This window comes from Gossypium arboreum, chromosome 11 (genome assembly GCF_025698485.1).
Source record: "Gossypium arboreum isolate Shixiya-1 chromosome 11, ASM2569848v2, whole genome shotgun sequence".
Classification (NCBI taxonomy): domain Eukaryota; kingdom Viridiplantae; phylum Streptophyta; class Magnoliopsida; order Malvales; family Malvaceae; genus Gossypium; species Gossypium arboreum.
The window spans coordinates 25146869-25163512 of NC_069080.1; the positions used below are offsets into that span (position 1 = coordinate 25146869).

At 34.4% G+C, this 16644-nt stretch overlaps 2 protein-coding genes across 2 annotated transcripts; both read right to left on the reverse strand.

The window, feature by feature from the left end:
• Positions 1-3059: 3059 nt before the first annotated feature.
• LOC108472824 (cold shock domain-containing protein 3) lies at positions 3060-4333 on the reverse strand. Its single transcript, XM_017774382.2, has one exon. It carries the CDS (start codon positions 4109-4111, stop codon positions 3413-3415), a length of 699 nt encoding a protein of 232 aa, XP_017629871.1. The 5' UTR covers positions 4112-4333; the 3' UTR covers positions 3060-3412.
• Positions 4334-13789: 9456 nt separating this feature from the next.
• Positions 13790-16416, reverse strand: LOC108471064 (ferredoxin--NADP reductase, leaf isozyme, chloroplastic-like). The gene is made up of 9 exons (XM_017772635.2): positions 16094-16416; positions 15777-16011; positions 15481-15614; positions 15262-15340; positions 14957-15048; positions 14796-14873; positions 14499-14561; positions 14159-14393; positions 13790-14074 (listed from the first exon to the last, which is right to left on the reverse strand). Exons 1-9 carry the CDS (start codon positions 16193-16195, stop codon positions 14007-14009), a joined length of 1086 nt encoding a protein of 361 aa, XP_017628124.1. The 5' UTR covers positions 16196-16416; the 3' UTR covers positions 13790-14006.
• Positions 16417-16644: the final 228 nt, after the last annotated feature.

Genomic DNA, 16644 nt, shown 5'->3' on the forward strand with positions numbered 1-16644 from the left:
TGGGAATATTATCATTAAAGCGAATAAAGAGAAGGATAATATATATATATATGGTAAGCTTTATTCAGCTCACCTGACCTAGAACTGGGATTTTCCTCTTCATACATATATATAAAGTGAGCATCGGGAAATCTGGACTTTAAAGGAGGGGAAAAGACTTCCATCAAATATTAAACCTTTGCAGACACCCAAGCAACTTGACGGCAATGGTGAACTTGCTGTGCTAGTTTAGTACTAATCTATTCGTCACCAATAGATATAAACTGCGATCGGATCAGGTTTAATCATTAATCCATGAATATAAACAGTTGACAGAATCAATGTCTATTTTCAAACTCTCAACTAGTTTCAGCATTTTCAATGTGGTTTTGGGGTAGACGCTGGGGCGCCCCCATCACACTATAAATTCTTATTTTTTTATGCACAGTTGCATTGATTTTGAAAAGGGGTGAAAAATATTATATTTAAATTAATATTATAAAATTAAAATAAATTAATTTTAACATTTGAATATATAAATTATATTTTCGATATTAAAATAAAATAAATAAGTTCATAAGCGATGGAGTAATGTAAAGTATATTTTTTCTCCAACTCTTTATTATTATTACCATAATGTCATGTTTTTATTATTTTGAATTTAATAGATATTTAATTTAGATTATAATACAATATATTAAATGATTTTACGGTACCTCGTTGTTAATATTATGATGTAAATATGAGTTTTAAATAATTTTAAACAATTAATATAAATTATTTTAAAATTCAATCCGAATATATAAATCATATGTATAATTTATAGTTAATATAAATGGGGGTAAATTTATAAGGGTAAACTACATCCATGGTCATTCTAAAATAGGGTTTATCATATTTTAGTTATTCCAATTTTTTCTCAATTTAGTAACTTTAAATAAAATAATTGTGTAAATTAATCGCTACTGTTAAAATTTTTGTTTTCTTTTATCAAATTCCTGTTGTGGTACATTAGTCCATTGAGTAGTTGACATATGGCATTTTTCATTGACTTTTGACTAAAGTTTAAGCACCTCCTTATAATTAGCCCAAATTCCCCCCTAAACTTTATAGAGAGGTTCTTAAACTTTAGTTAAAAATTAACGAAAAATGCCACATGTCAACCACTCAATGGACTAATATGTCATATCAGCAATTCAATAAAATAAAACGAAAATTTTAATGACAATGACTAATTTGCACAACTATCTTATTTAGAGTGATTAAATTGAAAAAAAATTAAAATGACCAAAATAAGAAAAACCTTACTTTAGAATAACAATTTACCCAATTTATAATTTGGTACTTAAACTAATTTTTGAAAAGCAAAAAAATTGGTTTGACGTGAGAAGTACAAAATACACCATTAGATACTTCTTAAACCCAATTAGAGTTCCGTTTAGTTTCAAAAAACAAGGATTGTTTTCGGTATTTTAGAAAATAGAAAATATTGAAGAAAATGTATTTGATTAAAATTTTTAAAAATAAAAATATGTGAGAATTAAGAAACAATGAAAACAATAGAAAAATATTTTCATTTTTTCATTAAAAATACTTTGTAAAAGTAAAAATGATGAAAAAATAATAATTTTTAATTTTAAATAAATTGGTCATGGTTCAAATCTATATAATCTCATATATATTCATTTTCTTTCAAAACTTTCAAATATTAAATTTGATATCTTGAGTCGAATCTATACAAATATAAAACTTTTGATTTTATTTTATGTTTTTACCAAACTTTTTTCACTATTTTTATTAATGAAAACATATTTTTAATTATATTCTCCCAACTTATTTTCCAATTTTCAAACAATAAAAAATTGAAAACTGTTTTTGATTTCCTATGTTTTTATTATAAAAAACTGATTTTTGCTCATTACACAAATTTTTAGTTAGATAATATTTTTAACAATAAAAATATCTAAATAAATAAATAAAATTAACAATAAAAATCAAAATTTTATATTAATAATGTTATAAACAATAAAATATTTATAATGAATTCTTTAAAAAACTAAATAACAACAAAAGGTTTTACCTTTTATAATTTCATATATTATATAGGTTATTAATTATATTTAAAATAATTTATTATATTTTATTTCAAAATTATTTTTGACAATTATTAATTTTATAATAAATTTAAATCAATTAAATAAGAACTAAATGCTTAAATTGGGGTTTAACCTCTTAAGGGTTATTCACATAATAGTTAAGCATTTTAAAATAGTCATATAAAGGGCTTTAACTTTTACACAAGTGCTCAAATGAAGGCCAAATGGTCAAATAAGAACCAAATTTTATTTAAAGTACTCAAATAAGGGTCAAACATTTTTTAAAGGGTTCAAATAAGAGCTTTTCAGACGCCGCATATTGGGTCTCAAATTTTGTTTTTAATTATTTTTCTTTTCTTTTCAAGCATTATTTGATTCATCTATCATTATTTTATGCTAAATACATTAACATTCACCTAATTTTTATTCAAGCTAAGTTGAAGTGTGTAAAAAACCCTCATTTGAACACTTTTGTAAAAAATTAAAAGACTTTTATATGACAAGTTTAAAGGTTTAATACTTATGTGAGTAATATCTAAACAGTTGAGTCCTAATTTAAGCATTTAGCCTGTATTTAATTTTAATTTTATTTTATTTTAAAGTTTAGAAATTGAACTTTATGTACTTCAGCATTACTCACATAACATAAATACCGTCTTATTTAACAAACACTGATCACAATACTCTCCACCATCTAGTAACTACACAAGTAACACAATACAGGCAAAAAGCTCGTTCATGTTCATGCATGGATCTCTAGCATCGACATCAACAATTCAACAGCTATTAAGATTTATCAGTCATTGCCGAACAAGAGGCAGGATGAAGCCCTGTTAAATCCTAACAAGCCTCAATCAGATTGAGAACTATCAAGACTATATCCGAGCCCCTAAACAAGGGCTTAACATCAAAGGAAAAACAAGATATAAGCGACTAATATGTAACAATAATGTAGGGTGCATCAAACCAAGTGCCAATAAAATATTATTGCAGAAAAGGAGCATGAAATTCCACCAAGTTTAGACTACAACGTATTGCAGAACATAAATGATGAATGGAAGACAATTTGCATTATAGATATGAACATAGAAAACGTTAACTCATTCACACTTGAAAATAGAAGCTGCTCAAATCACAGGCAATAACCACTAAATCCTTATCAGAACCAGCTCATCTATGTACCAAAACTGGCAAAATTCTCTCCAGGAAAAAGGGGGAAAAAAGAAGCTGGATAATTCAGAACAAACTTATGTATAACCTCCCAAAAAAAGATCTAGAACCCCAAAACATAGAAGAGAAATATTTACTTTTTTTTTCTTTTGTCTTTTCGTTCCCAATTAAGACAAAGCCTTCAGGTTTGGACACTCCCTCGCATAATGCCCTGCCTCACCGCATTTAAAACATTCCGTTCCCCTGTTGCTGTTACAATCCCTCGCCAAATGCCCAAACCCTCCACACGTAAAACAGCATCCCCCACTGTTTCTGTTACAGTCTCTAGCAAAGTGCCCAAATTTTCCACAGTTGTAACACTTCCCACTTCCACCACCAGCAGCGCCGCCGCTATCTCTCCTACACTCCCTCGCAAAATGCCCTGGCTCGCCGCATTTATAACAAGAAGAGCCACCGCCATTGCCTCTAGGGGAATGATTGTAATCATCGTTAACGTTGTTACTACAATCTCTGGCAAGATGATTCAAATCCCCGCAGTTATAGCAACCGCCGGTGCCATTCCTCCGATCGTTTCCGCCTCTCCAACCGCCACCACTGCGACGGTCCTTCTTACTGATGGCAGAGCCACCTACGGCGATGACATCAACAGCTTGAGTCTTGCCACCGTTGCCTTCGGAGATAGTGAACTCAACGGATTCGCCCTCAGCAAGGCTACGATAGCCTATGGATTTGATTGAAGAATGATGGACGAAGAGATCCTCGCCTCCATCGCCAGTTCGAATAAATCCGAAGCCTTTTTGGTCATTGAACCAGAGAACCTTTCCGGCGGATCTGTGTTGCAGTTGATCTTGTTGTTGTTCAGCCATTAGCGATAAAGTTGGGACGTTAAAGGAAGAAACTTTGGAGTTGTAATTAGGGTTTTGATGGTAAAAGAAAGAAGTGGGGGAATTTATATGAGGAAAAGAAGCCCAATGTCCGAATTCTACGTTTCCCTCTTCGACTCTCTCAGTCCTCCTCACTTACGGTTACAGGTGATTAACTGATTATGGTCGGGCTGGCCAGTTCTAGGCGTATGAATGATATCATTATAATCTATTTTATATATATATATATTTGAATTTTTATGTATTTTTATTATTGTATATATTTTTAAATTTTATAATTAAGCATAATTATTAAGGGCTAAATTTGTTGAATATTTAAAATTAAGATTAGATTAGTAAAATGGGTAAATATTAAAGACTAAATTTGTTAAGATAAACTATACAAATGTTCACCCAACTTTAAAATTTTCAATTTAGGTATTAATGCTTGAATTCGTTTTTGTTTTTGTTACTAGCCATTAAATTGATAATGAAAGCTTTTTCTAATTGGTATAATAACACATTTAATCTTTAATACTTACATATTCTATCAATTTAATCATAATTCTAAATAGTAACAAGTTTAGTAAAAAAGTAATTTGCTTTTCACTTAAAATAGCATAAAGTTCAAATTTTGTGGTTTTTGTTCGGTGAAAATTGCTTTATTTTGTGCTGTTTAGCTTCATTTACTATTGGCCTTTCTTATTTGTGATGTTTTCTTGATAAGTATGATATTCTTTCAATGCAAATAGAATTATGATCAAAATTGATAGAATTTAAAATGTGAAGGGTTAAATTTATTGAAATATTAATAATTAGGATCAAATTGATAGAATATTTAAATATTAAGGATGAAATATTATTATACCAGTTAGAAAAAGACTTTTTGTTATCAATTTAATAGCGGGTGACCAAAATAGGAATGAATTTTAATGTTAATGTCTAAATTGAAAAATTTTAAAGTTGGGTGATCAAAACAAGAACATGGGCATAGTTGGGTGACCATTTGTATAGTTTACCAATTTGTTATTATATCAAGCCATGTCAACATTCCATTTGATGACCAAATGCATTTTAACACTAGAGTGACTAAAATGTGAAATTTACTTAACGAGAATGATTAAATTAACAAAATAAAAAAATTGGTGACCAAAATAAGAAGCGCTAAAACTTAGATGAATATATGAATAGTTTACCCTATAATTTATACCATATGGATTTCTAATTGAGTTGATGTTATTTATAGAGGTGCTCATTGGCCGGGTCGAGTCGGGCTAAACTAAAAATTCAGAAGCATTTTCTAGGCCCGGCCTGACCCGACCTGAAAAATGGGCCTAAAATTTTGTCCAAGCCCAACCCAGATAAAAATGCTAAAACCTGGGCTCGACCCGACCAGCCCGTATTAATTTTTATATTATTTTTATATAATTTTTAAATATATATAATACATCAAAAATACTAAAAATATCAAAATAAATATTTCCCAACAAAGACTTAAATAACACTAAGATAAATACAACTTAACAAGCAAATGCCTTTAAAATAATAACAAAATTAACAATAAAATAAGTTTTATACAATATCCAAATAATAATAATAAAATAGTAGCAACATAATAGTAAAATGGTAGCAAAATATGGAGAAAACAACAAGAAAATAACATTAAAAAATAAAACAAAAAAAAAGAGCAGAATTTTTTTATCTTTTAGTGATTCGGGCCGGGCTCGAGCCAAATATACCTTACCCGAGGCCCTGCTCGTTTTTGAAAACGACCTTATCTTTTTTGTCTAAGCCCATTTTTCAGGCTTATATTTTTCCCAAACCCTACCACATTCGGGCGGGCCTTCAGGCCTGGTGGCCCGGCCATTATCAGGTCTAGTTATTTATTGTATGTTAAATTTTTTACTAAGTTGATGTCATATTAATATTTTTTTACAAAATAAATTATGTTATTATAAGAGTATTTTTGTCATTTTACAATTTATAAAAATTAATAAAAACTAATAAACTCATAAATAATAGGATTTCATTATGATTTTCAAACCTTTATTTTACCATTTGAGTTAAAAGGTATTATATTATTTTTTATATTCACTCTTTCTCTATATAAGGGATAATAGATCCACACATAGAAATTATACTTTTTTTTTATACGGTTTCAAATTTATGACAATATCATAGATATGCAAGGCTTCTCACAGTTTCTTTGGAAGTCCATTTAAGTGCAGCACGGCTTTCATTACAGATACCAATATAATGAGATGGTTTCCTGGGAATCAAGATGCCATCCAATATTGGCTTGGCTTCAAGTTCACCTTCTTCAACTTACCATCCAGGATTCCACTCACTGATTTATCTTTTGTTCTGTTGTTCCAATAGGGTCGGAAGCGTGTAAATTATTGTACTAAAAAATCACACAAAGTTCAATTCCTGGGAAAGAGGTGGATCACAAGGATCTCTTAAATACCAAGTCTTTCCTTAGTCGAATATCCTTCTATAGTAATTTAATAGCACAATTAAATACTACTATTATACCCTCAAATATTGAAAAAATAGGACAAAAAGAACACAAGAGTTTTAACGAGGTTCGTAAATTATACTACGTCCTCGGGCACTAACACCGGATGATAACTTTACTATCTCCAAAATATTACAAACAAATAGAATTCCTTAAGAATTCTCAAATGGGAGAAGAGAGAAAACTAAGAGAGAAAGATTGGTTGGGATGGTTGAAATGAGAAATGGTTAGGCCTATTTATAGTTGAGGTTCAGGGACTAACTTGCAAATGGCCTAAAAAATTAGGGATCAAAATTGCAATTATCCCATTCAACTTTAAACAACTTGCCTATCACTTTTTTTCTTTCGGTGCCACTTGCACCTCCCATTTTTGACTTTTCAACACCCTTTTTAATTTGACTTTTCAACAATCTCCACCTTGAAGATTTGATTAGGATAATCACATCTTCACACACTTCCTTCAATTCCCCAAATTCGATAAAGCTATCTTTTGTAGTGCCTCCAAATGCGCTCTCGAGCGCTATACACCTGAAGGTGCTCAAATTCTCAGGATGTTAATCAAGTTCAAACAATGATTAAACTTGATTGTTGTTACCACCTTGGTCATCATATCTGCGGGATTATCTGCCGGAATCTTACAAGTAGAATTTTTCCTTTTTCAAAGACTTCTCGCATAAAGTGATATCTTACGTCGATATGCTTGGTTCTTGAATGATAGACTTGATTTTTCACTAAATGAATAGCGCTCTGACTGTCACAATATAAACTTATGTGACTTTGAACAACTCCCAAGTCTTTCAACAATCCATTAAGCCAAATAGTCTCCTTAATAGCTTCTGTAACTGCCATATATTCTGCCTCTGTAGTAGACACAGCTACTGTAGACTGTAAGGTAGACTTCCAACTCACTGGGGCTTTTGCAAGAGTAAACAGATACCCCGTAGTTGAACGACGTTTATCTAAATCACCAGCAAAGTCGGAATCAACATATCCAACTACAAACCCGACCAAGTGCTTCATCCTGTTCAAAATTAAACCAACATCTACGATTTTTGAAGATACCGTAGAATCCATTTCACGACTTGCCAATGTCCTTTTCAAGATCATGCATATACTGCTCACAACTCCAACGACTTGTGAAATGTCGGGGCCAGTACACACCATCGCATACATCAAACTCCCAACCTGCATTAGCATATGGGACTTTTGCCATATATTCTCTTTCTTCTTCAGTTTTTGGAGATAATTGAGCACTAAGTTTCAAATGAGAAGCAAGTGGGGTACTTACATGTTTTGTGTTTTCATTTACACCAAAACATTGTAATACCTTTTTCAGATATTGCTTCTGATTCAAACAAAGCTTGCCTCTCTGTCTATCTCTACTTATCTCCATGCCGAGAATCTTCTTGGCCTCACCTAGATCTTTCATCTCGAACTCTTGATTCAACTGAGCCTTCAGCTTATCTATCTCTTTTTGGCTCTTCGAAGCGATTAACATATCATCAACATACAAGAGTAGATAAATGAAAGATCCGTCATGCAGCTTCTGCAAATACACACAATTGTCATATTTGCTTCTTATGTACTTCTGCCTTCTCATAAAGCTATCAAATCGCTTGTACCACTGCCTCGGGGATTGCTTCAATCCATATAGCGATTTGTTCAGCTTACAAACCCAATTTCTACCACCAGCATCTTTGTATCCTTCGGGCTGAGTCATATAGATCTCCTCTTCTAACTCACCATGCAAGAAAGCCGTCTTAACATCAAGTTGAGCTAGCTCCAAATTCAACTGTGCTACCAAGGCCAACAAAATTCTAATGGAAGAATGCTTCATAACAGGGGAAAATACATCATTGTAGTCAATTCCCTCCTTCTGAGCGTAGCCTTTAGCTACCAATCTTGCCTTGTAGCGAACATCTTTCTTGCTAGGAGATCCATCTTTCTTTGCGAATACCCACTTGCATCCGATTGCCCTTTTACCTTTCGGTAATTGCGCCAACTCCTAAGTATTGTTCTTTAGGAGAGATTGCATTTCTTCATCCATGGCGCATTTCCATTTGTCACTTTCTAAGCTTTGCATTGCTTCTTGATAAGTGACAGGAATATCATCATCAACAACGGGAAGGGCGTAGGCCACCATATCAGTAAATCGAGCAGGTTTACGAATTTCTCTCCGTGGCCTTGCAACTGCAACTGGTTCTGGTGTACTTAATGGTTCTTGGGTTAGAACATCTTCAACCTCTAATTCCTCCATTGTTGCTTGAGAATTAGATTTATTAACTGGGCAAATCCCCATCTGCTCAAACTCCACCTATTTTGGAGTACACTCCACCTGCTGTGGAGTATCGCTTGTCTGAATATCTTCATCTGCTACCTTTTTCAATGTGGCAGATTCATCAAAGGTAACATCTCTGCTACAGATCATTTTCTTTGTGCTTAAGCACCAAAGACGAAATCCCTTCACTCGAAGTGATTCCCATAAAGAGCTTTCTTTGCCCTCGGATCTAACTTTGACTCCTTCACATGGTAATATGCGGTGGATCCAAACACATGTAAGGAATCATAATCAGAGCCGGTTTTCAGACCATACCTCCATAGGAGTTTTTCTTTCTAATGCAGATGATGGCAAACGATTAACAAGATGGCCAGCTTATGTCACAGCCTTAGCCCAAAATTGCTTGCCCAACCCAGCATTGGACAACATACATCGAACTTTCTCCAGCAATGTTCGATTCATACGCTATGCCACTCCATTCTGCTGTGGTGTATCCCTAACTGTGAAGTGTCGAACAATACCATACTGTTGGCACACATCGAAGAACGGATCACTTTTATATTCCCCTCCATTGTCCGTCCTAAGCCGCTTGATTTTCTTGCCAGACTGGTTTTCGATCATAGTTTTCCATTTAAGAAAAACTCCAAGCACTTCATCCTTAGTTCTCATGGTATACACCCAAACTCTTCTGGAAAAGTCATCAACAAAAGTAACAAAGTAGTGCTTTCCTCCCAACGAAGGTGTTTTGGAAGGCCCCCACACATCTGAGTGAACATATTCCAAAATACCTTTTGTATTATAGATAGCAGTGCCAAATTTCACTCTCTTTTACTTTCCCAGAACACAATGCTCGCAAAATTTTAATTTGCAAGCCTTTGCACCTTTCAACAATCCTTGCTTTGCTAGAATTTGCAAGGATTTTTCATTGCATGTCCCAACTTCATATGCCACAACCGCATTGAGTCCAATTCTTTGTTCTTAGGAAGCTGCAATGTTCGCTCTAATAACTGTACTACCTTGGTAGTAATACAAGTTATTTTTCCGATGCCCTTCAATATCACAAGTCGCTAGATGTCACTTTCAAAATCCCATCTCTCATAGTAACAATCGAACCATTGGATTCCAAGGCTCCTAATGAGATGAGATTTTTCTTCAAGCTGGCACGCATCGAACATCGATCGAACTCTAGTTGATCCATCTTGATTCTTTAATTGGATTGAACCTATCCCACAGTTTCTGAGCATTGTCATTGCCCATATAAACAACTCCTCCATTTAGTTCTACTAAATCAGAGAGCCACTCCCGGTTAGGGGACATATGATAGGTACAACCCGAATCCAATATCCACTCATCTGAATGGAACGACGATAATGATGCAACCAGTGATAGTTCAGAGTCACTGGTATCATGCTTTGCAACACAAGCATCTACAGTAGCTTTTCCCTTATTCTTCAGCTTTGGACAATTTTTCTTCCAGTGGCCTTTCTCATGACAAAAGGCACATTCATCTTTCCGAGCACGGACTTTGACTTTGATCTCCCCTTTTGAGTTTTCTTCCGAGTGTATGAACGACCTCGGACTACTAAAGCTTCTGTATCTCTGATTGAGTTTTTCTGTTTGTCCTTCTTTCTCTGTTCATAACTGTATAAGGCCGCATGACTTCGCCGAGATATATCACTCGCCATGAAGTAGAGTAGTTTCTAGGAACTCAAACTCCTCCTCGAAGTGACCCCAACAAACATCAAAGCCAAATCTTCATCTTTGAATATCTCATCCATATTGATAAATCGGTGACTAAGCGATTAAATTTGGTGATGTGATCATTCATTGTGGTACTTGGGACGTATGTGAAGCGAAACAGTCTTTTCTTCAAGTGGAGCTTATTTTGACTGTTTTTCTTCAAAAATTTTTCTTCAAGTGCCGCCCACAACTTATTTGCAAAAGTCTCCTTTGAAAAAGCATACCTCTGCTCTCGAGAAAGGCATGATCGAATTGTGCCACATGCCAATCTATTGATCGCTTTCCAATCTTTCTCCTGTACATCATCTGGTTTCTCTTCATCAATGGCAATGTCTAGACCCTGCTGAAAAAGGGCATCTAGAACCTCACTTTGCCACATACCAAAATGGCTCGTGCCATCAAAGATCTCCACGGCCAATCTTGCATTTGCAATTGTCGGTCTTGTCCACATGGACGATGTTGAAGCTCCTACACCGACCATTTTCTCCATAATCTTTCAATATACCTAAGGAAATCATTTCCGATGTGGAAGATCGGTTTAAAGCGCAACCACAGAGCATACTACGATTAACCTTGACTCTTGATACCACTTGTTGTTCTAATAGGGTCGGAAGCGTGTAAATTATTGTACTAAAAAATCACACAAAGTTCAATTCCCAGGGAAGAGAGGTGGATCACAAGGATCTCTTAAATACCAAGTCTTTCCTTAGTCAGAATATCCCTTCTATAGTAATTTAATAGCACAATTAAATACTACTATTATACCCTCAAATATTGAAAAAATAGGACAAAAAGAACACAAGAGTTTTAACGAGGTTGGTAAATTATACCTACGTCCCGGGACTAACACCGATGATAACTTTACTATCTCCAAAATATTACAAACAAATAGAATTCCTTAAGAATTCTCAAATGGGAGAAGAGAAAACTAAGAGAAAGATTGGTTGGGATAGTTGAAATGAGAAATGGTTAGGCCTATTTATAGTTGAGGTTCGAGGACTAACTTGCAAATGGCCTAAAAAATTAGGGATCAAAATTGCAATTATCCCATTCAACTTTAAACAACTTGCCTATCATTTTTTTCTTTCGGTGCCACTTGCACCTCCCATTTTTGACTTTTCAACACCCTTTTTAATTTGACTTTTCAACATGTTCATATTAGAGCCAAGGTTATGCCGTGTTGAGTAATGGATGTCGGAATGAATCGGATTAAAAGTAACTATGGTTAACTCTTTCGTCCATAATTTTCATCGTTTTAAGGTCTCGTGTCATTATAAAAATAACAATACTTACCAAAGAGTTCATTTTGCACCTACCGATGAAAACGTCGTGACATGAATCTAATCTAGCTTCTGACAATGTTGGTGTTGCTCTCCTTTTTTCCTCTTCTAGGGGGTTCTTGCTCAAGAATGCCGTAATGGTGTCATGTGTTGCCTTTCCAAAGGGTAATGGCCATAGTGGTGAACATCATCGATTCTCCTTTCCTTCCCTTCCACATGATTTCTATGCTCATGCTTATTCGCTCTTAGATTAGCCTTGAATTTAGATAGCATGCTCGCAATCCTAAAGGAGATCCAAACCAAATCGCCCTCGCAAAAGTGCAGTTACAAAATAAGTGATCCGCATCCTCTCTTTCTATACGGCACAAGGGGGCATTATGGGTCCATTGTTTTGATCCATTTGTGGATTTTCGCCTTGCATGATAGTGCATTGCTGAGAATCTTTCACAAGAAAATGATTATTTTAATGGTAGTTTGGTAGCCAATAACGAATTTCAAATTTCTCTTGGTATTTGCACGGGGATGTGATCTAGAGTTATTTCATGCTTAATGTTAAATTATTCCAAATAGGTTGATTTCATTGAAAATTCTATACTAGATGAGAATTTTCATTTTGACATGTAGATTGCTTCAAAGAAAGATCTCACGTCACTCCTATTGTTGATGAAACTTTGGATCTCCCTTCGTAGTTCTTCTTTTTGCCTCTTATTAAACTCCATCATATCTCGTAATCTATTCTCTCTTCGCGTCCTGTTTGTGCTAACTCCTTAGCTTCGAGGATGCTTCTCCAAACCCATGAGTTCCTCGGTTTGGCTTGGCACTAGAGGAAGCCATCTCTCATGCAATATTTCTTGACTAAAGTTTTCTCAATGGGCCAAATTTGCTTATTGATGATCCTCCACACATGTTTTGTGAGTATCGCTCCATTTATGACAATATCCATTCTTCTAATTCCTAATCCACTTCTTACTTTATCCTTGGCACAAGTGGTCTCAATTAAGGAAGTGAACTTTCCTCCTTCGTTTGTCCTATCCCCATTAGAATTGACTTGAGCTATGATATAAATTTTATAGTATATCATATTTAATTCTCATAATATATAAATTCTATAGCATTATAAACTTGAAAATGGGTTTAGTTAAGCTAGACTCGAGAGTATGGTAGTCACTGTACCAACTTTATCTGTCAGTATGTATCATTTCGAGCTAAAACAAATATAAAATAGTTTAGATTTTGTTTCTATAAAAAATTCAATGTGTTTGGTTGTTTCAATTTGTATTTCTTCATTTCGATTAATACTAGCTTATACATGTACATATCGGTCTTGACTAATTGGAACAAAATTTTAATATTTTAAAATAATTTTGATATTTTTTTATTATTACACATAAAAGTAAAATATAATTACTAATCAAGTTATTAAACCTAATTATTATTTTTTTAAAAATTGAAAAGGGATTATGAAACTGTGATTCCACGTCATCTCTTTCTAATAGGAGAATGACAAATCAGATTTTTCCTAAAATGCTAGAAATCATGAGAAAAATCTGATTTGTCATCCTCCTATTGAAAATGGATAGAGATAACGTAGAATCATAGTTTCATACAATCTTCTCTTAAAAATTTTGCATATAAATATACATGATAAATATTTAAAATATATTGATAACCCGAAGCGGTATATCAAAACATACCACTATTTATATACTAATAAGTAACAAAACCAAAATGGTACATCTACTATAATATGTTATTGTTATTTTTTTATTTAAACTCGTTTTATAATTTAATATTTTCTAACTTAAACCTTACCCTTAACTAAGAATTACCGCTTATATCAATGCTAAAAAGGTACTAGGGACAAATTTATTTGTTGAAGAAATAAGGTTGGCTATAAAATACCGATAGTTCTCATTATATGGGCTCAGAAAAAAAAAATAAAAGAAAAGAAAAAAAAGGCAGTCCCCCTCTCTACACAATGCATTGGAAATTCTTATAGGTCGGGGCGGGTGCTAAAAAAAAGAAAATGAAAAGGGAGATGATTATTTTGTACACGTGATCCATATATATATATATATGTATTTAGTAGACTTCCACATTCCACTGCTCAGCTTTCTTCAACTGCTTTTTGTACTCGGCCCAGTCGATACCTGCAAAAACACATGATTAAATTTACCGGCTAGGCTAGCTTTTGAGTAAATCAATGGGTTCATTTTGTTTTTTTAGTTTGTTACCATCAGCTGCAGCGAGTGAGACCATTATGTCATCAATTCCCTTCTCCATTCCCCTCAACCCACACATGTAGACGAAGGTGTTGTCTTTCTTCAGCAATTCCCATAGCTCTTTCGCGTATTCAGCCATTCGTGTCTGAATGTACATCTTTTCTCCTTTCTCGTTTGTTTGTTCCCTGCTCACTGCAAAGTCCAGCCTGAAGTTTTCTGGGTTCTTCTCCTTCATTTTCTCGAATTCCTGCAATTAACATCACATCAAGCATTTCACGTTTCACACAAAATCTCAATTACCAACAGAAACCAGCATTTGTTTCCTCTAGAAAGTTAAAAATTTGCTAATTACCTCCTTGTATAGCAATGAACTACTCGTGGGGACACCAAGGAAGAGCCATGCCAAACCGTTGAACTTCATAGCATGTAAGAGGTTAAGTCAGTCAGTCACATGTTCAAATATCACGGATTACTTACTTTATTCTTGTTGAGTTAATGGCATAGGTTATAATTTATATATCAGGTTTCATTGCCTGCAACAGCTTGAAACGGATGCTTTGGTAGATTGAGCGTGATTGTTTTCAATGTTCACTCAGGTTGCATAGTTAGCAATGCTAAACTGTCGTAAATGATGTACATATACATATACCTTGTAGTCGTCATGCTTCTCGAAGAACATTTTCCACAGAAATGATCGAAAGGGAGCGATTCCAGTTCCAGTAGCGAGCTACAATGGAGTAGCTGAAGGTGAAGATATTGTATGGGAGCAGCACTTATTAGTACATTTAAGAGCTTGGTTAGTATACGTACCATGATGATTGTGGCATTGGGATCCTTTGGCATAAGCATTTCTTTTCCAACAGGTCCAGTTATTTTAACTTCCGCCCCAGGTTTCAAGTCACCTGAAGATATATATTTAAGATGAAAACATAAAACATCAATAGGGTAAATCATATCAGGGATCATATTCTACCAGAAAGCTATCTCTGCCCTTTTGATCATTACTATTTCAGTTTGATGATGCTTATAACTATAATGGGAGGTTAAATTCTGAAATAAGTTGTTCAAAACAATAGTGCATATTATGATGAACCGTAAAAATTCTGAAATCTTACACAAGAAATTGGAGCAGACTCCTTTTACAAGCTCTCCTTTCTCGTTGGTGTATACCAGTCGTTTCACACATAGGGATACCTGCAAAATACGATGAGATGTATGCAGAACATGCTAATGAGATGACTTGTAGACTTGGATAGCTCAAAGCCTAATCTATATACCCAACAGCTTAAGAAATGAATATGAATAATGATGTGATTATAGAAGAGCAAACTCACAGTTTTGGAGTCCCCAAAATCACCAAGAGCACTGCTAGCAATAGAGTACAATCTCAGCTTGTGTGGTTTTCCATTCTTGTCAACGCCATCTGGAATCACCCCAATGGATTGCCCTTCTCTGTAGGGGACCTCTCCTGAACCAATCCAACCAACCAGTCAGCTATGCCTAGGAAGAGACTATTTCTTGTTTTAAGTAAATAATTATCTCAAGAATATAGCAAACTTTGATTACTTTATCATTAAAATTGAACATAAAAGTAGGGCAATGAGGTTACTATTAGAGCTTGCATGCATACCTTCGGTGCTGAAGACCATGTGCCAAGTCTCTCCAGGAGCATCATCGCCAGTGATCTTAGTGTTTAGAAGGCATCTACCAATGTAAGGGTTGATAGGCCTGAACTTGTTAACCACAACACCTTCATCATTTTTCTTGGATTCCTTTACAACTTTGGCAGGAGCTTCAGTTGTAACCTGGGCCCTGACAGAAACCACTCTCCCCCCACTGCAAACATCTCTGTAGTAAACGGGCACCTGGAAAACAAAACAAAAAAAGCAGCTGATGAACATCAACTTTCAATATTACCATATCATCACAAGCATGGCAAATATATACCTTCTTGAAGGTGATCCTATCAGGAAAGACAAGAGAGGTTCTAGCAGGGAGAGAGGTGGACTTGGTAGAAGGAAAAGAGACTGCAGCAGTAACAGCAGCCATGTCTTTTCTTTTCTTTTTTTATAATGAAGAAATAAGAAGAAAGGAGAATATGTTATTTCTGATGGGGGTTGTTGTTGCAGAAGAAGTAAAAGTGGTGAAGGAAACAAAATGAAGGATGTGATATTGTTTTCAATGTTTATGGATTATGAAGTGGGTGGAGGAGATTTTGAAAGCCAATGCAGTGGCCTGAGTGTGGATAAGTCCATGTGTAAATGTATGACTCTCATAGCACCATATATACCAGTTGTACAACTTCATTGATTCTTTGCTCACCATTTAGTGCTAAATCTACAATTTCTTTGGAATTTGGGATCCAAAATCTCCTCTTATTTCAGCCCACTAAAAGACAATCCATGGGAAGTTTGCAAGTCCAAATAGTTTGATTGGAATAAAAGGTTTCGGCCTATTCGTTTTACTAACCTATTCAATCCAAGGCCGAATTGGACAAT